This window comes from Meles meles, chromosome 2 (genome assembly GCF_922984935.1).
Source record: "Meles meles chromosome 2, mMelMel3.1 paternal haplotype, whole genome shotgun sequence".
Taxonomy (NCBI): domain Eukaryota; kingdom Metazoa; phylum Chordata; class Mammalia; order Carnivora; family Mustelidae; genus Meles; species Meles meles.
This window is the reverse complement of record NC_060067.1, coordinates 91,989,801-92,009,268: the sequence shown is the minus strand read 5'-3', so window position 1 is coordinate 92,009,268 and position 19,468 is coordinate 91,989,801. Positions and strand designations below refer to the sequence as shown.

Here is a 19,468-nt window from a genome sequence, read left to right as displayed (position 1 = left end):
TCATCTTACTCCAATCTCACTCTCTGCTTTTTCCTCCTATTAATAAAGGGCACCATCACCTCCCTAGTTACTCAAATCAACATGCAGGAATTACTCTAAATTTCTTTTTCCTTCAAATCTTACGTCCAAGTCAAGTCGCGTCAATGTGACTCCCCAAACCTTATATCGAAATCTGTTCATTTCTATCTCCTGCATTAAGTCCTGGTCCAAGTCCACTGTCGCCACAAGCACCCACTGGTCTCTCTATGTTATACTCACCTCCGTTCAATCCATTCTCCCCACAGCAGCCAGAGCAATCTTTGAACAAAATATATCTTAACATCATCAATTATCCTGCTTGGCTTCTCAGTGAATAGAGAACAAAACCCAAAATCTTTTAATCCCCTACCACAGTTCCACTTGACCAGGCTGGCCTCCCTAGTCCTCCTCAAGCACTCCAAGCTCTAACTGTCCCCAGTCCAGAAAGTGCTCCCCTCACCTACGTCTGGCTGATCATAGCTTCTACATTCTCCACTCAGACAATTCTTCCCTGGTCATGCCCCCTAGAGTGGTCTCTGACACATGATGTTCTCACCTCTTTGCGCCTAAATGCTTCTTACTGGATATTTTTCTTATTGGTTAATCTGTTGTTTTATTGTCTGTCCCCTCCAACCAGATGTAAATTTCATCAGAGCTACCTGTCTGTCTTAGAAAATGCCTGTCTCATAGTCTGTCTACAATAAATAATTCTTGAGTAAAGTGAATGGATCAAAAGTAAGGCTCCTAAATGAACTACACCAAAAGGGACAACAGTCTTTGAATATATGAATGCTGGTATATTTGTTACAAGAAATCAACACTGTGGTTTAACTGTTAATATTCTTTACTTCTTGGATGTAAGTCTCATAACTGACTACGGTTAATTTATTCTCATATAACCTGCAGGGCCTACTATATGTCTTAAATGGAGCCAGTGCTTAAAAATTCTTTGTTTTATGTTTTTTATTACTGAATCTGCCTCACAAGTGTTTTTGTTTCTAGCTATTTTCTTGGTGAGGGAATTTAATATTAAATTATACAGGAACAGCAGGTCTTGTACATTCACTCATTCAATCAACAATTTTTATTAACCACCAGTCATGGGGGATGGGGTTTCTCATGACCACATTATTGATTATCTGAGTCCCTGTAGTTATATGCTTATGCAGGAAAACATACGTTATCATAATATCAAAACAATCACTTAAGAACCAACCCACAAATAAAATTAAATCATTTCTCACATCTCTCTCTCATCACACGTCCCTTAAAGTTTTGTAGTGTATGACCCAGGTGGCCATATGAAGTGGGCCTTTCCTCTTAAGACTATTAATCCTCTTCTGATAATTTTTTAATATTTCAGTCTCTATACAAATACAAATAATCTGCAAATCAAAATTAAAATTCTTTTAAAAGATACAGAATTTCTAGAAGTAGATCAATGTTGGAGAACCATTACAATATATATTATGTTTTTTTACAATTACATTACATGACAATTATAATATTACACAATGCCACTAACAATTAAGGGCTATGCCCAATTAAAGACCAGCTAATAAATACAAAAATAATCAACAAAGAAAATGACATAAGTTACTTGAAAAGAGAATTTTATTTAAATAATTATATTCAAGACTAAGAAATATCCTTGAAAAATCTAAAGAAACCTTCAAAATATTAATTTGAAAAACTATTTCTTAAAAAAAAAAGAATCTCTCACCCTGTTATAAAAGTCAAACGTGGAGAAGTTAATTGATTATGTAATAGTTGTATTAAAAATTATTTATTCTACAATTTAGCATGAAATATTCATTATAATATAAATTTTATTAAATCTAGGACAAGGTTAATTTACTTTCATAATCAATTGGTCCGTTTTCAAGATAAAGTTGCAGTCAATCCTTTCTACTGATTTTTTTTCCCCCATTTTAATTGGATTCATGCTTAAATATCGTTTTTCTTACAGAATGAATTATTCTCCTAAGGTAAAGATCTGAGTGTGTCAGGTACTATGCTGCACACCAGAGAGTACTAAATTCCCCAGGCAAACCATTCAGCGACCACTCCTCCAAAATTGAAGTTTATGTTGTATTCGGGGGTTAATTTATATACATACTGGATTTTGCCAACATATGAAGTTAAGTGTAAATGGATACAAATGAACAAAGATGGAAAAGACGACTGTAAACATGTCAGATATAAGGGTAAAAAGTACCAGATGGGATTCAAGAAACCTAGGTGGTACTTCTGACTGGGCAAATCATTCCTGTGGCTAGGATAGGTTTTCTATTTCACTTCTCTTCCTTAATTTTGTGGGATTTTGAAAAGTACTTATATGAATGATACTGGGAGAAAAAGGGGGGCGCCATTTTATTTAAACCTGGTAAGGCAGGCATTAACAACGCTGTTTTCTAAATTATGAAGCTAAAATAAATGGCTGAACCAAAGACCTCTATTTGATAGCAAAATCAGGAGTCAAATCCAGGTCTCCTTTTCCAAGTCTTATGGCCTGTAAGAATATAAATGGTCCCAGAACATCAATGCTTATCCCAAAGGAGGCACTCTGTAACTTCTGGCTGCATCCAGAAGAGTCAAACTCAAATTCAAGCACACAAGGCATAGAGAGAATAAGATCACTTAAAATAACACATTCTCTAACTTAATTTTTTGCACTCAGATCATAAAAAGATGGCACATTAAGCCATTAAGGTAAAAAAAAAAATGTCTCAAAAGACTCGGAAAATAAAGATTCTTAAGGATTGTGTCCTGAAAAAATCCCAGGTCTGTTTCTCTAAAATCAGGTCGTGTTTTATAAATCTAAAACAATGCACTGAAAAAAAAAAATGTATAATGAATGTGTTCAAGAGAACAGTGATTCTTAAGGTTGCTAGATTTAGCAAAGAAAAACACAGAACACCCAGTTAAAACTGAATTTCACATAAACAATGAATAATTTTTAGTCTAAGTGGTATCTGAAATTCAAATTTAACTGGGTATCCTGTATTTCCTCTGACCACACCACTCATTCTATACTCCTTTCCCCAACTGAAATTGTTGGCAGATAGACAACAAAGAAAAGGTAGGTTCTATACAGCATACTAATGAGTTCCAGGCTATCAAAGCACTAACACTAATTTTACCATTAAAAGAGCACACAGGACTACCACACTGGGATCCTGTGTATAATAACTGAACCTTTGGAAAGCTTATAGATTAGTGATTTGTGGTGTAAAATTTCTCTTTAAACCAAGTTCTTTCATTTTACTCTCAAAACCACACCATGTATTTAATAGAGAAAAAACAAATTATAACTGACTCATAAATGAGAGGCTGACTAATTGCTAAAAATCCTTGGGATTACAAAGCATCAAGGGGCTAAGTTTTGGGGAATCCTAAATTCTAATCTAATCTAAGGATTTCCTACAAATGAATTGTATGGCCAGAAGCAAACAATTTTCCTCCTCTGAGTTTCAACTTCATCTTCTATAAAAACAGGGAAAATACCACCTCTACTGACATCTTGATGAAGTGCAAGGCGCTGTCTTCAGCAGGGCATAAAATCAAGAATACCAAACAGGCCATCAGAAGGTAATGCTAGTTCCAGCTATAAGACTACACCGAAGTGAGGCTGAACCATTTACAACTTTCTCTGGATTTCCAGTCTTTCAGTTGTAAACAAGGGCAGCTGTATTAACAGGCCCTGAAGACACCCCCTACCCCCCAACAAAGGCTTCCTTTCTCAACAGGCCAGTGGGTGATCATTAGGTCAGTCAACTCAATAACTTTCTTTTTCCCCCTCCACTTCCTCTTTTTTAAATGGGAGAAGGACCTCTTTACTCCTTCACTCACCCTGCAGGGCTGATACAGGAATCAAATTAGAAAACACTTGTAAAAGCATTTCAAAATCTCCTCCATATATTTAAGATTTTGCTATTTCCTGTACCCTACGCACTCATTCCAATGGAGATGCGAGGCAGAGGTAGGAAGCGGTGGCTGTTCTTTTCTTCATAAAGTTCTAAGAATCAGAGAAACAATGAGGGAAAAAAGGTGCTCCTGGTGTACAAACCCAGAGGCTGAGTGGGCTAACAGGTCTGGAAACAGGCTGGCTACGGGCAATCTGATGACTCAAAGCCCTTGGCCAAAGCAGATACTACAAAATGCCATTCTTTTTTTTTTTTTTTCTTTAAAGATTTTATTTATTTATTTGACAGAGAGAGAGATCACAAGTAGACATGCAGGCAGAGAGAGAGAGAGAGAGAGAAGCAGGCTCGTTGCTGAGCAGAGAGCCCGATGCGGGGCTCGATCCCAGGACCCTGAGATCATGACCTGAGCCGAAGGCAGAGGCTTAACCCACTGAGCCACCCAGGCGCCCCTACAAAATGCCATTCTTAATAGATTTCCACGAAGTTCCCCCTCTTCCAAAAAAATAAGAGTCCTATCATAACTCTATACAAGTTGCAGCCTAACTATCGGAGCAAAAAGAAGGAAAGAGACACAGTTCTGCAAGTTATTCTGACCCGATGTACAAGCACTTAGGGGCTCTGCTTTCGTGGATAAGCATGTCCTTGCTAACTGCCCAGCAAAGCTGGCAGCAATTAAAAGCAGGGCGGCCCTCTTTAAGTCTTTCAGTTAATTTCACTTTACAAGGCTGTTAAGGAAAGCTAACAGGCCCTAGACACTTGAAATAAAGCCACGGTCAAGGGAAATGCTGTGAAAATCAGTGCCAAAAATTTACATTCAGTGACAAGATCCTGATGTTTAACATTCCATCCAAATCATTCCTTCTCTCCATACCAAATTCCACTCACTTATATCCTGCCTTATTTTATGATACAAAGAATTTCTTACCTCATAAATGAGTGGTATTCATTTTAAATGGCTAAATTAAATTTCGTTTTGTGTGTGTTTGTTTTTAACTTTTACAGCATGTCTTAAAATAACTAGAGAAACACTGGAGGGTACCAAAATCAATGTTGGGAGTTATTCCTCTCAGGTAACACAATGTGAGTACCATCTGTGGTTTCAAACTTGTATATACCTTAGATGCTGCTCAGGCTCACAACGGGACCCTTTCCCACACTGAGCAAGTAAGGAGCCCAAAATATTGATACTAATTCGATGACAGGAAATAAAGCTAAATGGCAGTTATCAAAAACTTGCCATGACTTGTCACAAATGTGACCTGAATTTTACATTTCAAATCCTTTTAAATATTAATAAGTCCAATCAGAAGTTTATTTTCTTAATATTCTACTTTAGGGAAGACTCTTGCAGCCCAAACTGCTCATGCAATGGCAATTTGATTTAAAAATCAGTGTCATGAAGAGTAATGTTTAACACATTTTGATTTCACTGAGGTTCTTTATTAACACTACCAGCACCGCACCCTTTAAAATAGTGTTACAAAGTAGATGGAGTGCCCTACAAAACTAAATGAGTTCATGCACTCAAAAGGCCAGGAAGCCAGGTTCTAGCAGCTGCTGCAGGAAAAGGCTGAGCTGGATATTTCTAGTTGGACATTTTGCATCTTTAGTAATACACAGAGGGATGACCAAGTTCGTTCATTCGTGAATGATAAAAAATATCAAAAAAACTCGAAGTGGTGGGAAAGCTTAGAAGGTGGATTGTCATTTTTTTACAGTGGTTATAACAGAGTTTATTTCCTCAAAATTATAAATGTGGCAGAATCCTGTGTGCTTATATTTTTTTAAGTTGAGGAAAAGTCTATCATTCTTAAAATGGTAACATCAACTAACTTAATGATTTAATTTAATGATTCAAACCTAGCCATACCTTTTTTATGGATATTAAAATAGACTTAAGTTTGTTTATTGAGTACACTTCATCTTTTTTCTAAAAATATTACAAGTTGATTAGTAATCCTCACTCAAAATATGAAAGGTAACTGTAAGGCACATATGCTGTTAATAATCAAAACTTTTCCTCCTTTTTCAATTTCTCATTTTTACTCAAGATTAGTAAAAACCTATCACAGGAAAGAAAACTACAATTTATAGTTTGTGTTCTAGAAATTTTCCACTAATCTAGACATGTAACAGCTTCCTCAAAATGCCTTCTATCTAAAAATATTAAATAGGAAATGCACAACTTACTGACAGGACAGAGGGATGTAAACTCTTGCATAGTATTTCAAATATGATTGGCAAAAGACACACACACACACACACACACACACACACACACACGCACACAGGTATCTGAGTCCATAAGGACTCTATGCAGCAATAACTTAACTTTCTACCAAAGTTGAAGTGCTCACTCATCTTACAAAATGAATCTTAAAAAAGACAGAAATGCCTTGAAAATATGTATTTAATATTCCAGATGTCCTGAAAGGGGAAAATGATTAAAATACTTTGCCTAGGTTTTATATAACATTTCTTGGCATCTGGAAAACTAAGGAAAAAAGAAGAAAAATTTACAAAGCAAAGTAAAATTGTGATATAAACACCGTAACTCTCCTAAATTAAAAACACAATTAAATGAAACCTAATTGTAGAGCAATAAGTAATGTGTTTGGTACTTTTGCCTAAAATAATGTATCAAAGGATAAAAATTCTTTGAAAATATACTGTACTTAGGGTATTTGTGTTCTATTACCAAAAATATAATTGTGATGGCCTAGTACCGAAATATTCAGCCTTTCTATTTTAAAATGACATTTGAGAGTTCCCACTTTTTATACTCTAAAATTATATATGGAAACTAAACCCACTTGGGCAAAGTCTCCAGGCACATTATTTAGTAATGCGCATGCACATTAAATGGCCCTAGGAGAAACCTGAACCTTTTCCTGCGTTTGAGTCCACATGACATTAAATCTATGAGCCTTCTCTTTGCTTCCCTTACCGCTGACACTCAACTCCAATAGAGCCTGGTGGGTAAAGGCCCTACGTGGGACAGACTTGGGCTTCAACCCCAGAGCTACTTGTTTCTAACAGTAAAACCTTAGGTACATTATTAACTCTTTCCATAAATGAATGGAGAAAATGACAAACCTTCCTCGGGTTCTTGAGAAAACTAAAGCAGGGGTGTCTCGTTGGCTCAGTCGGTCAAGCAGCTGACTCTCGATTTTGGCTCAGGTCATGATCTCAGGGATCCATTGAGCCCTGTGTTGGGCTCCATGCTCAGCCAGGAAATCAGTTAAAGGATTCTCTCTCTCTCCCTCTGGCCCTCCCCTGGCTCGCACATGCACACACACATACACTCTCTTTCTAATAAATAAATCTTTGTAAAAAATTAAAGGAAATAGGGGCGCCTGGGTGGCTCAGTGGGTTAAAGCCTCTGCCTTTGGCTCAGGTCATTATCCTGGGGTCCTGGGATCGAGCCCCGCATCGGGCTCTCTCCTTGGCGGGGAGCCTGCTTCCTCCTCTCTCTCTCTGCCTGCCTGTGATCTCTCTCTGTCTGCCTGTGATCTCTCTCTGTCAAATAAATAAATAAAATCTTTAAAAAAAAATTAAAGGAAATAATGCATATAAAGTGACAGCACAGAGTCTGGGACACACAAACTCTATGTCTAATACAATATTTAATATATGGTAGTTATTATTTTTAAGTTAATCAAACATTATTAAATTGAGTGTATCTTCAAAACCAATTTTTTGTAAAAATAAAAATAATTTATTCAGCGGCCTTGTACAGAATATCTAGATGTTAGCCACTGCTTCTTAAGCTCCTAGTTTGAAAACACTAATGTCTCTACAGAAACACATATGAAAAACATAGCTGGTTTAATGATAGTATTTTCCCAAATTAGAACTGAAAAAACATTAAGATTCCCTAGACTAACAACTACACTTACATATGACATAATTTTCTGAATAATATATAAAAATAAAGAGATGAACATTTTTTTAATAATTTTTAAAAATGTTTTATAAACATATAATGTATTATTAGTCCCAGGGGTACAGGTCTGTGAATCAAGAGCTGAACATTTAGCTGAGAAAAATAAATGCAAGAACATAACTTATTTTTCCACTATCACTTAAAAATTCATTTTTTGCAAAAATAAATTAGAGATTTAAAGATGATTTTTCAAAATATCAAAGATAAAATAAGACTGACAACAAATGTGAGAAAATATATACCTAACTACCTGTAATGAAAGCCACAGCAATATTTCATAATAACCATAATTCTAAACTGGAGAATGGTTTTAAAACTAGACAAAATAATACTTTAAAACTCTGCTACAGATTTGGGAACTGAAGTTGGTCCATTTTAGTTCCTATCCTAAGGGGCTCATGAGGAAATTCCCTAACTAGGCTGAAGCCTGAGCTTCATGGAAGGCTATGCAGCAAGTCCTTGAGCAGCAACATTTGGGGAGATTTGCAGGGTGTCTCAGATAAAACAGTAAAAAGTTGCAGGCCCTGAGTAATGCACAAAACACAATGCATTCCCATGTTTTTAAGTTTACTGTTAAAACATCATCCTTTTTTCTTTCTTGCCAATGCTTTTTTTCTTAAGTTGTGTGAATCAATCACTTTAAAACCAGGATTAGGAAAAGTGTACTAATTTCCTATCTAGAAAGGAATGGTTAAAAACTCATATGGAAATCTGCCAAAATTATCTATAGGAAAAGCACAAAAATTGCTTTTAGGTCCTAATTTTATAGTTTCGTTTATACTGCTTGCATAATTTGACCTGGATCCACTACTCATATTTGGAAAGTAGTTAAAGAAGAAAACTACTTAATCTAAGAATCTGATAATCTGTTCTCCTTGTGAGAATCAAGAATGCTCAGAGAGGGGGTGCCCCAAGTGGCTCAGTCAAACAGCTGCCTTTGGCTGAGGCTGAGGTGAAGATCCTAGGATCCTGGGATGAGCCCAGTGTTGGGCTCCCTGCTCAGTGGGGAGTCAGCGTCTCTTTTTCTCTCTCTCTCTCTCTCTGCAGCTCCCCCTGCTTGTGTGCTCTCTCTCACTCTCTCAAATTACATTAAAAAAAAAAAGAAGAAGAAGAAGAATGGAAAGAGATTTTTAAACCCACTAATGAATTTCTCTGCCTTGATTCCCTACCCCCTCCCACTTGAAAGCCCAGAGTTATTGATTTGGGCCAAATTGGGCTGTGGACAACACCCGGAGGTCTGGACTCTCATTCACATTCCCTTTCCAGTACCTCACACAATCCATAAATGGTTCTATTCAAATCATTAATTAATTTTCACGTAAAAAAATAAGGTCTCTTAAAATCTATGAAATCACTGTTCATTGGTTCTAATTCCCACTTACCAGAATGAAAGAATGACTATTAAAATATATGATTATATTTAAAGTCCTAATGATTCTCAAGGTAAAACAGTAAACTCCTGAAATTCACTCTAAAAAAGAGAAGGAAATATGCATTATCTCCTTTAAATTTCTTAAGAAACCTATGAAATAAATGCTATTTCCATTTTACAGAGAAGGCAGACAAAGCACCTAAGGTCATATACTTTTTTTTTTAATTATTTATTTATTTTTTATTTTTTTTTTTTATAAACATATAACGTATTTTTATCCCCAGGGGTACAGGTCTGTGAATCGCCAGGTTTACACACTTCACAGCACTCAGGTCATACTTTTTAAGAGATAGTTCTACAGTTGAAGCTAAGATTTTTCCCACCTAGGGCCCTGACCCACCATCAGTAGAAATCAATATTTAAACAGTTCAGAACAATATTAAACAGTTCTAAATACTATGTTTTTAGTATTAGAACACAAGCAATATGTATGTAGTAGTATGCCGTTGGAGGCACTTGCAAATGTGGAGCATAATGATGGGGTGCTCTGGCATTTAATATTTGGGTCGCAGAGATGTTAAACATCCTGCAGTGCGTTGAACAGCCTCTCACAACAACATAAAAAGGTCACCACTGAATGCTAATAGCATCCCCCCAACTTTTCTTTTTGGGGGGCAGGGGAGGGGCAGAGGGAGAGAGAGAGAGAGAGAGAGAATCTTTTTTTTTTTTTTAAGATTTTATTTATTTATTTGACAGACAGAGATCACAAGTAGGCAGAGAGGCAGGTAGAGAGAGAGGAGGAAGCAGGCTCCCTGCTGAGCAGAGAGCCCGAGGCGGCCGAGGGGCTTGATCCCAGGACTCTGGGATCATGACTGGAGCAGAAGGCAGTGGCTTTAATCCACTGAGCCACCCAGGTGCCCAAGAGAGAGAATCTTAAGCAGGTTCCATACCCAGGATCAAGCCAGATGCGGGGCTCAATCTCACAACCCTGAGATCACAAACTGAGCCAAAATCAAGAGCAAGACACTTAACTAACTGGGTCACCCAGGCACCCCCAATAACATCCCTTTTGAAAAGCACTGGCTTAGATGAAAAAAAGATGACTATATTATAATAGGCTATTAAATGAAACTGGGAAGATTTGGAGCACCTCCAAGTGATACCCTTGAATAATCTCTATGCTGAGCTTATAGCGATTACTTCTCCTGGATCTGGCATGGAAAGGAAATGAATGCTCTGCCTCAAGTTATTCAGTATTTCCAAGTTCACTCCAGTTATGAAAACATCTGATAAGTTAACCGGGACCAAATATAAATAAAATACAGAATTGCACCTTATGGTTTTACATTCAAATTTGACCAAGAGTTGAACAAAACATGTTCTGTAATTTTCTGTGCATTCACAGTCACATCTATGAAAAATATTCCTTAAAGGAAAACCTACTTATAGCTGAAAGGAAGCATAATAACTAACAGACACCGATGCTGTAAATACATAATCCAATTCGTTTTGTAGCTGAGATAAGGGAAGATTGCACTGGATTGGCATTTTTCAACCTGAGGTATGTGAAGGCCTGAGAGTCCCAAACAAGTCTGTCTTGAATATCTGTAATTTTTCTATGAAAAGGTCGTAATTTTGCATTTTCACACTGATGAAAATTAAAACAAAACAAAACAAAAAGGTGAAAGATGTATACTTTAAAAGACTGGGATGACCACCTTAAAATCAAGCACTGTCCTGCAATTCTATCAGGTTTATACTTGTGTTTACAATCACACTACAGCTCTGTGGTTCTAGCATAACAGAGAAAATAAAAAAGAGACAAATTTAATATATGCAAATATGCTTTCAGATCAAGTACAAACCATAAGCTGGTATGCTATGCTATGGGAATAAAAGCCTGGTGACTGAGCAGACCCAGTAGGAAAACTGAATCATCAGGGCAACTGTAGCAAAGGTGAGCTGACCTCACCAGACCCTTTACTGGGCAGTCAGGGCCATCTTCACTCTGCAATGTTGATTTAATAAATGCTGTCAATTAGCATCTGGCTGGAGCTGTACCACTTTTAGTCACAGTGAACTTATAAATTTATTTTCGTATTACAATTGGGAAAATGTTGTTAATTATGATTAAATTATACCTACTCTTAAGCGTTCCACATTTAACTAACATTAAATAAAAGGAAGTCCAACACTAGGTGTGGTAGATATCTGGAACTTCTGGGTGTGTCTGTATCGCTTTCTTTTGGGAATTCCCTGTCCCCTAAAGGCATTTCATCTTACAGGTTACCTGCCACATCAAAGTACTTGGATAGCCCTATTCTTCTGGACACAGTGATTGGTCCAGAGCAGGCACATGACCCAAGCAAGGCCATGTAATTTTGAAAGGACTGACATAAATAACAAGGTATCTCTCTAACATGAGAATTTTAACCCACAGAAAGTTGCCCTGAAAATAGCTTCCAGCATATAATGAAAGCATACAGAATAAAGCCAACACAACATAGGGCCCAAAAATGGATGGATGGACGAATGGAAGGATGGATGGAAAGAAGGAAGGAAGAAAGAGTGGATGGATGGATGGACTGAAGGAAGGCCAGATAAAAAGATATAAAGACAGCTGAATTTCACAATCAAAACAATCTCCAGGTACTTAATTATGTAAGTCAATTCTGTATGAATTGAAGTAGTTAATGACCAAACACTTTCTAATATACTAGAGATGAATAAGAATGTCTTTTTTTTTTTTTAACAAAGGAACATTATTTAAGTGTGAAAAACACTGGATTACATGATCCCTCTAATTCAAAAACCCTCTGTGTGTGTGTGCTTTAATTATTTCATCAGCTTAAAAGATTGGGATCTTTTCTTACAACTTTGGCATATGTATTCAACAAAGAGTAGAAATAATGATTGCTATTTTTTATAGCTATCACTAGGGATATGATACTGGAGGGGGGGATCTTTCTTCTCCCAAGATTAGATTTAATAAAATTATTCAGAGAAAATAATTTGCAAAAGGTTGATTTTAAAATTGACAATCAAGGGAAAAAGTCTTGAAGAATACAGAATCTAAGGCAATGGCACAAAACACTTTTTTTAAAAAAATATTTTATTTATTTATTTGACACAGAGAGAGAGATCACAAGTAGAGCAGCAGACAGAGAGGGGGAAGCAGGCTCCCTGTGGAGCAGAGAGCCCGATGCGGGGCTCGATCCCAGGACCCTGAGACCATGACCTGAGCCGAAGGCAGCAGCTTAACCCACTGAGCCACCCAGGCGCCCCGATGGCACAAAACACTTGAAAAAGCAAGTTGAGCACAAATTACAAACCAGAGAAATAATAAACAGATATCCTTAAGAGCTTTTTAGAAGTTTTTTTAGAATACTTAGCAAAATTAAAGATTTTAATTATCCGAGAGAAAGAGAGCATGCGTGTGTGCTCCCACAAAAGCAGAGGGTGGGGCAGAGGGAGAAGCAGACTCCCCGCAGAGTAGGGAGCCAGAGACAGGGCTCCAACCCAGGACCTGCAGATCATGTCCTGAGCCAAAGGCAGATGCTTATCTGACTGAGCCACCCAGGTATCCCTACCAAAATGATTCTTAAGAACTTAACACTCAGTTTGCTTTACCTGCCTTAAACATTGGGTTAGCAATAAGTATAAATTCCTACCAGTTAAAGAAAATGAATAAAGCATTTATATCACAAATATATATATATAATTGAAATTAAATGGGAATATCAAGTAAATAAATAAGATTACAGGGCTAAATATCAAATGAACGACTCATGTTGGAAATACTTTCTTCAATTTTTATTCCTAGGTATGTAGCTCACAGGGACTTTTTACTGAACACCTGATATAACAGATATCTCCAAGACCACATCAATCAGCTGTAAACACTGGTCAAACTGAATCTACATCTGTCCAGCTAAACTAATTTCACAGGAAGTCCTGCAAAGTCAGTAGCTAGCCTGCATCCTAAATTCAGAAATTCAAGAAATTATCCTAAATTCATTTTTCAACCCTCCACGATCAATCAACTTAGTGATTTATTTAATTGCCCTGCAGTCCTTACCAAAGGCTTTCATGGTAGAAAGAGCTTGTGATCCTACAACCAGCTCAGAGAACAAAGAACAAATCTAACTCAACATAACAGTTACAGATTTAATAAATTATTAGGTTGAAAAATGTTTGGGGGATAAACTAATAAACACCAAACAGTTCTGTGTAGCCTTTTCAATTACAGAAGAAATCTTTCCTGAGCATTATTAAAATGCATTAGGAAGTTCAAGCAAAGTTCTAAGTTAATTTGTGTTTCAAATTTAAAGGAAGGGGAGTATCTTAGACATTGTTTGTAATCAGATAAGGATGAAGGTACAGACTTTATCTTAAAACCTAAAAGCCAGTTTCAGATGTTTTAAATATCTAAATATTTAGGTGGAATTACTTCAAAAGAAAATTTTATTGCACAACATATTCAAAATGCTAAAAATTGTACACCTTGAGGTGTTGGAAACATGATCTTATGAAAATACTGGTGATTTCTACAGATCTGAAAAAGAAGCTACTGAATTGTACTATATGCCTACTTAAATTTTTGTTAGCTAAGCAAATAGATTTATTCTGAGATATCCATCTATGACTAATTGTCATTGCATTAATTCTACCACATTGTTAGGACTCATGACCTTGCACTGCAGACTTTAAAGTGGATCTGATTTTGAAACCTTGAGAACTCTATCAATGGGCAATGAAAAATATCATTTTAGGGGTTCCTATAACTTCTTCTAGGAGGAAAGAACTTGATACACATGAGTACTTTCAGGGCATTAAAAAGCAGCTTAAAGTTGGACAAACAAACCCTGCTTATAAACCATACAAAAAGAAAAGGTCATTACTGCATCAGAATTACCATCATAAAAATATTATAAATAATATTAAAGTCAGACTGAGTCAATAACCACAGGGTTTTATTATCTTCAACACTAGTGACAGCTTAATAAAATATGCTTAGCAAATCATTTGTCTGAAAATTGACAATTATATTCCTATACAATTACAGAAACAGTATTTCTAAAAAGTGGATGGCAATATTTATTTTATATCCATCATCTGATTAGTATAAATATCTTGCAAATAAAAATGTTACAGTTTTTAGAGATAAGAAAAAATGATGAAAAAAAAAAGAAAAAAAGAAAGGAAGAAAGAGAAGAGAAAAGAAGAAAAAATCCCAAATATAGGACCCAGAATGTCAACTAATTCAGCACAGTTCTGCAGTGTCAAATAAAAAGTCTATCACAGAAAGCTACATGGAAGTGTAAAACTTCTGTTTCTGGACTTTGATCCAAGCTGTCATAAAAACTTGTCCTCACTTAGTACTCCTATTTCCATTATATGCCAAATATTCTCAAGCTCTTGCCTAGTACAAAACAAAGCAATAAAAAGTCAATCACGTTACCCCTACAATACTAAATGATCTAAAACATCACCCACAATAGCAGAAATGATTAGTTAACTAATGAAAGGTAACATTATTTTAATATGCTGTCAAAAGCAACGACAGCTGTTCAAGTGGCATTAGCAGAAGCCTTCATTTGCAAATGCATGAAGATTAGAGCCCTTAATTAACAAAGAATCTGAAGGGGGTAGAACTGCAAAGTTGTCTAGAACTGAGGGTGGGAGTTTCCATATGTTGTAGTTTACTAGTCTCAAATTAATTTTTATGCCAATAGATTGTTATGAATTGTTCAACTGACACTCAAATTCACATAAACAGGCTGTGATTACTAAAAAGCATCTATGCCCCAAGCTTGTAGCTTTTAACTAGGTGCTTAACTCTGTATTTGAAGACAGTTAAAGGAAACGACGTAATATAGCAGCAGAACTTCTTTCAAGGTCAACGAAAATTCACAGGTATTTAAATGAGAATTTAGGAATGCCAGAAACCTTCATTCTGTTCAATGAAAACTACTGAGTACAGATGATTCAGTCCAGGGATAGGATAAAAAAGCATGCATGAATGTCCAAAGACAACAATTAAATCAAATAAAGTAGAAATAGTTCCATTAACATGCCCTGTTTACAAGCACAGATGGCCAATCTAAGTGACTCCAAATTTATTTTAAATTTTAAAACATGTTAAATGTTTCTACAGAACTATCTTGTTTCATGGGGTCCTCAATCACATACAGTACTCATTTTACACTTACAAAGTGTAACAAAGGGAAAAAGGCAAAGTAACAGCTTCCAGTTAAAAAAAAAAAAAAAAAAAAAAAAAGACCCCAGCTGTAAAGTTAGAATGTCTGCAATAAGTTTTTACCACAACCATATGAATCACACTGGGTTTAGAAGTTTGGAATTTTTATAACCAACTACTGTCTAATCTCTCAAACTTAAATCTCCAGTTAATGCCACCAAATATAAGCCCAAACAGGAACCTCTGACTATATTGGTTATATTCTTTAAACTGACAACTTTCAGCACTTTATTTCTCCTAATGAGGGCCTGTACTACTCTTAAATATTTTACACTTTCGTTTTCAACTTATACTCAACATAAACTCTTAAAAATATATAAAAATGTACATGTACACACATACATGTCATATTATCAACATCAACTATAATATAAAAACCATAGCCAAAAAAAGTCTTTATATAGAATTTCAGATGATCTAAATTTTACAGTGACCAGCGTAACTTTAAGAAATGAGGATTTTAATCGAATGCTACTTGGCAGAAAAAGCAAGGTGAAATTCAAGAAAATTAAATTTAACCCTTTCCATTTAACGTCCAATAAAATGTTACTTTCAAAGTACCAGCAGGCTTTGAGTGAAGTGTTCTTATGTACTACTACTTAAAAATGATCACCAAATTATCCCACGTTTCCGTCTCTAAAGGAACAGGGGCAAAAAAGAAGAGACTGATGCTGATTTATAAGACAAGTCACTTTTTTCTTTCAACTACTAATAACCTGCCTACAGAACACCTCCAAAGAACACCTTGACACTGAAAAATATCAGCCCCATTCTCCTGCCCCCTCCCCATTCAGTAAGGACAGAAAAGTGGAAGTGTGCAAGGGTGAAAGGAAACTGGGGACAGATGGCCTCAGGTAGCAGGTGACCTTTGAAAACTGGGGGCCCACAACAATCAATATTTCCAGATCTAGATGGCCTTAGTGCCTCACCCCAAACTCGCAGGAAAGTGTCCTTTGAAAAGAAATCATTTTCTTTTCAGGGTTTATCCTCTGGTTGCTCAGATTTGGGATTTTGAAGGAAGACTACCAAAGCGAGGTAAGAGGACTTTGAAAGGGGGTCAGAGTAATTAAACGGAAGAGATAAAACTTGCCCTAAGCTGTAGCCTCAGTCCCAAACCCCCAAAAGTGATGAAATCGACACAAACTGGTTAGGAGAAACAGCCTTAAAAAGAGCCCATTCACAGATCCCCAAGTAATTCACCGTAAAAGAATAAAGGAAGACAAAAATATCAGACAGTCCATTCTCAGTGAAGGATCCCCCCGCTGCTGTGCCCCGGGCACCACCACCCAGCATCCAGCTCCGCGCCCCCAAGGTAAAGTGGGAAGTGGGGGTGGGGGCGATGCTGAAGGGACTACCTTGTTTTGTCTCCAAAGGGCAACATAGCAAACATGGGAAGTTCGAAGTGCAGACCATGCGGCCGCCGCAGACTCTCGGACTCTCGGAGGCGCCGGGGGGCGACGACGTGCCCAGGTGAGGTGCTGACTCGAAGCCTGCTCCCTTACCGACCCCGCCACCGCGCCGCCGCCGGCTGCCGCCTGCTCGCCCCGCGCTGCGCCGCCCCCTGGCGGGGAGCGCCCGACACAGCGGAGACCGAGCGCCGGCTGGTGGGAGCCCAGCGCCCTGCCCTGGCCTGCCGCTCCACCATCACCGCCTTGAGTGCGCTTTCCGGGCGGCCAAGGCAGCCAGCGTCAGCTGCCCGACGGCCCTTGCCTGGACAAGGCGGCAGCGGCGGCGGTTTCGGGACCTTTCCCCAAAGAGGCACTTCCAGGAGTCGGCCTGAGTCCGCGTGAGGAATCTTGCCCGCGCCAGCGGCTTCTCACCAACTCCTCAGGCTTCGGGGAATCCGCCCGCCTCGCACTCTCTGCTCCAGCTCCTCCTTCCTCGGCTTCATCCTCAGTTCCTCCCCAACTCCACAGCGAGCGTTTCCCACGCGCGCCCCAACTGCCCCCCGGGAAGCCACTTCCCAAAGGACAGGCGCCCTCCTCCGCGCCCTTCGCAGCGGCCGCCCCGGCGCTTGGCTCCGGACCAGGAAGAGCCGGCCTCTGGGGTCGGCTGGGGCCGCGCGGGACCCATCCGTCCCCCGCTGTCCGCTCCAGCCGCGCCTCCCCAGCGACCTTTGTGTGCGCGCGGCGAACCCCTCTGCGGAGCCCTTTCAGCGGCGCCGCCTTGGGATCGAGAAAGAGTGAAAGGAAGCGTCCGGGCCAAGCAAGGGACTGGAGGGGGGCAAAAGGCGACAGCACTTACTCTGGGAAGATTCCGGCATGTTGCTGCCTTTGGGCTCCTCGTGGTCTCGCCCCTACTCCCGGCTTCCCCGCCCCGCCAAGGGCCGGAGCGAGGGGGGACAGGGGAGGAGCGGAGCCGCTGGGACCGAGTTGGAAATGGTGCTTCCGGAGCTGCAGGGAAGGGGCTCAAAACTGTTTTGGTTTCGCTAAGGATATTTAGGGGGACCCGGAGGCTAGAGAAGGGCTGCGGGAAGGCCCGTGAGCGCGGACGTACGTAAATAATCTTGCTCTCAGGGAATACCAGGGCAGCCGGGGTATGTGTATGGGGCTGGGGTGGGGGGGCATCCGCATGTACATTTCTGTATTTGAACTTTGTGAGCAAGTTAGATCGAATCCCACGCTTGGGCTTTTCGACTGTACTGGCCATGAAGTCGAGGTCTTTACACCCTAACAGCACCAAAGACCTACTTCAAAAGCAAAGGGCCTGGGAACAGAGGTTGTTTAATGGTAAAGAGGAATATTCAGTAAGGGAGAGGGATGCGCCCCAGGTCACTCTCAACGCCCCGGGTGGGTCTTCCAGGGGTCCTCTTCTTACCTGGTGGCTTTCCTAACAAAGTAAGAGAAGGTAAAGTCCCAGTGATCATCCAGCCACGCTTCCACACAATCCTGGTCCCGCTGCAGCTGCGACCCTCCGGAGCCGGGGCTGGCCCGCTCCATGATCCGCGCCCAGCGTCTCTGCAGCTGGTTTGTGCTGTTTTCCACCCCAGCTGGGGTCCCTCCGTCGGAGTAGCAGGACTCTACCCCGAGACCCTCCCCCCTCCTCCTTGCTCCAGTCCGTCTGGCTTTCAGCGAAGTCGCTCCCGCACTTCGCCGGCCTCTCGCCGCGCCCGGCCTCTCCTGGTTCTCACCGCTCCCAGGTGTGGCGGGTGGGGCAGGCGCAGCAGCCGCGCGTCCTCCCTGGGGTCCGGCGGAGACTGGTCTCGCAGTCTGTCCGGTCCCCAGATTCTAAGGCGGCGGCGGAGGTAACTGGCTAGCTCTCCGGAAGCTAAGTGGCCACGGCTGGAAGGAGGCCACGCCGCCGCTGGGGTGCGCTGTGTGCTGAGCGGGTTCCTGGGGAGCGCGCAGAGGTGACCATGGGTGTGTTCGCAGAGTGCCCCACAGTAAGAAAGGGAGAGTCGCGATGTGTGCGCCCTTCCAAGTGCTAAAAGCTGGAGTTAGGGGAACTTTCCACCAAAAGTTAAGAGGTGCTGGTATTCTGGCAGCTTTTCCTCAGGACTGAGTGAACAATGATCATCGCACCTTGCTTTCCTCCAACCCAGGGCTTGGGTCTGGAAGGTGCTGGGATACACCTTCTCTGAGCCTAGCCAGCGGGGGGGTACAGTGGGGGGAGAGTGTATGCCACAGATTTGCAGGCCCTGGTGGGTAACTTCCAACAAAGACATTCCCGTACTTAATATGTTAGTAATAACGACAATAATAATTATAAACTATGTGTCTTTGCATCAAGCATACCCTTTTCATGACTGGAACAAGACTTTCCGGGAAAAGGAAAAGGAAAACTGAAATAATCGTAATGGCTTGTGTGTGAAGTCAGAAAACGGGCACTTCTGTACAATTAGGTTAACATGAGAGCACAGGTACTACCCGGGTACAGTGCAGAGCGGGCTGGTTAGCCCAAGTTTAATTAGTCATTTATATTTAAATGGAATTAATACACACACCCCA

The 19,468-nt window shown here is 39.8% G+C and overlaps 1 protein-coding gene across 4 annotated transcripts in view; it reads right to left on the bottom strand.

The window, feature by feature from the left end:
- The window catches only part of PDE5A (phosphodiesterase 5A), a 159,038-nt gene extending 140,296 nt beyond the window's left edge, over window positions 1-18,742 (bottom strand). For 2 of the 4 annotated variants that reach the window (XR_006816306.1, XM_045989384.1), the window contains exon 1: window positions 18,339-18,742. Coding sequence is in view for 2 of the 4 variants with exons in the window: in XM_045989384.1 (XP_045845340.1) it covers window positions 18,339-18,460 (122 nt within the window). In the remaining 2 variants the exon portion in view is untranslated. Of the gene's footprint in view, window positions 1-16,876; window positions 17,614-17,765; window positions 17,869-18,338 lie in introns of those variants that run through there. The other 2 variants (XM_045989407.1, XM_045989399.1) reach the window with 2 other exon arrangements.
- Between the last annotated feature and the right edge of the window lie 726 nt (window positions 18,743-19,468).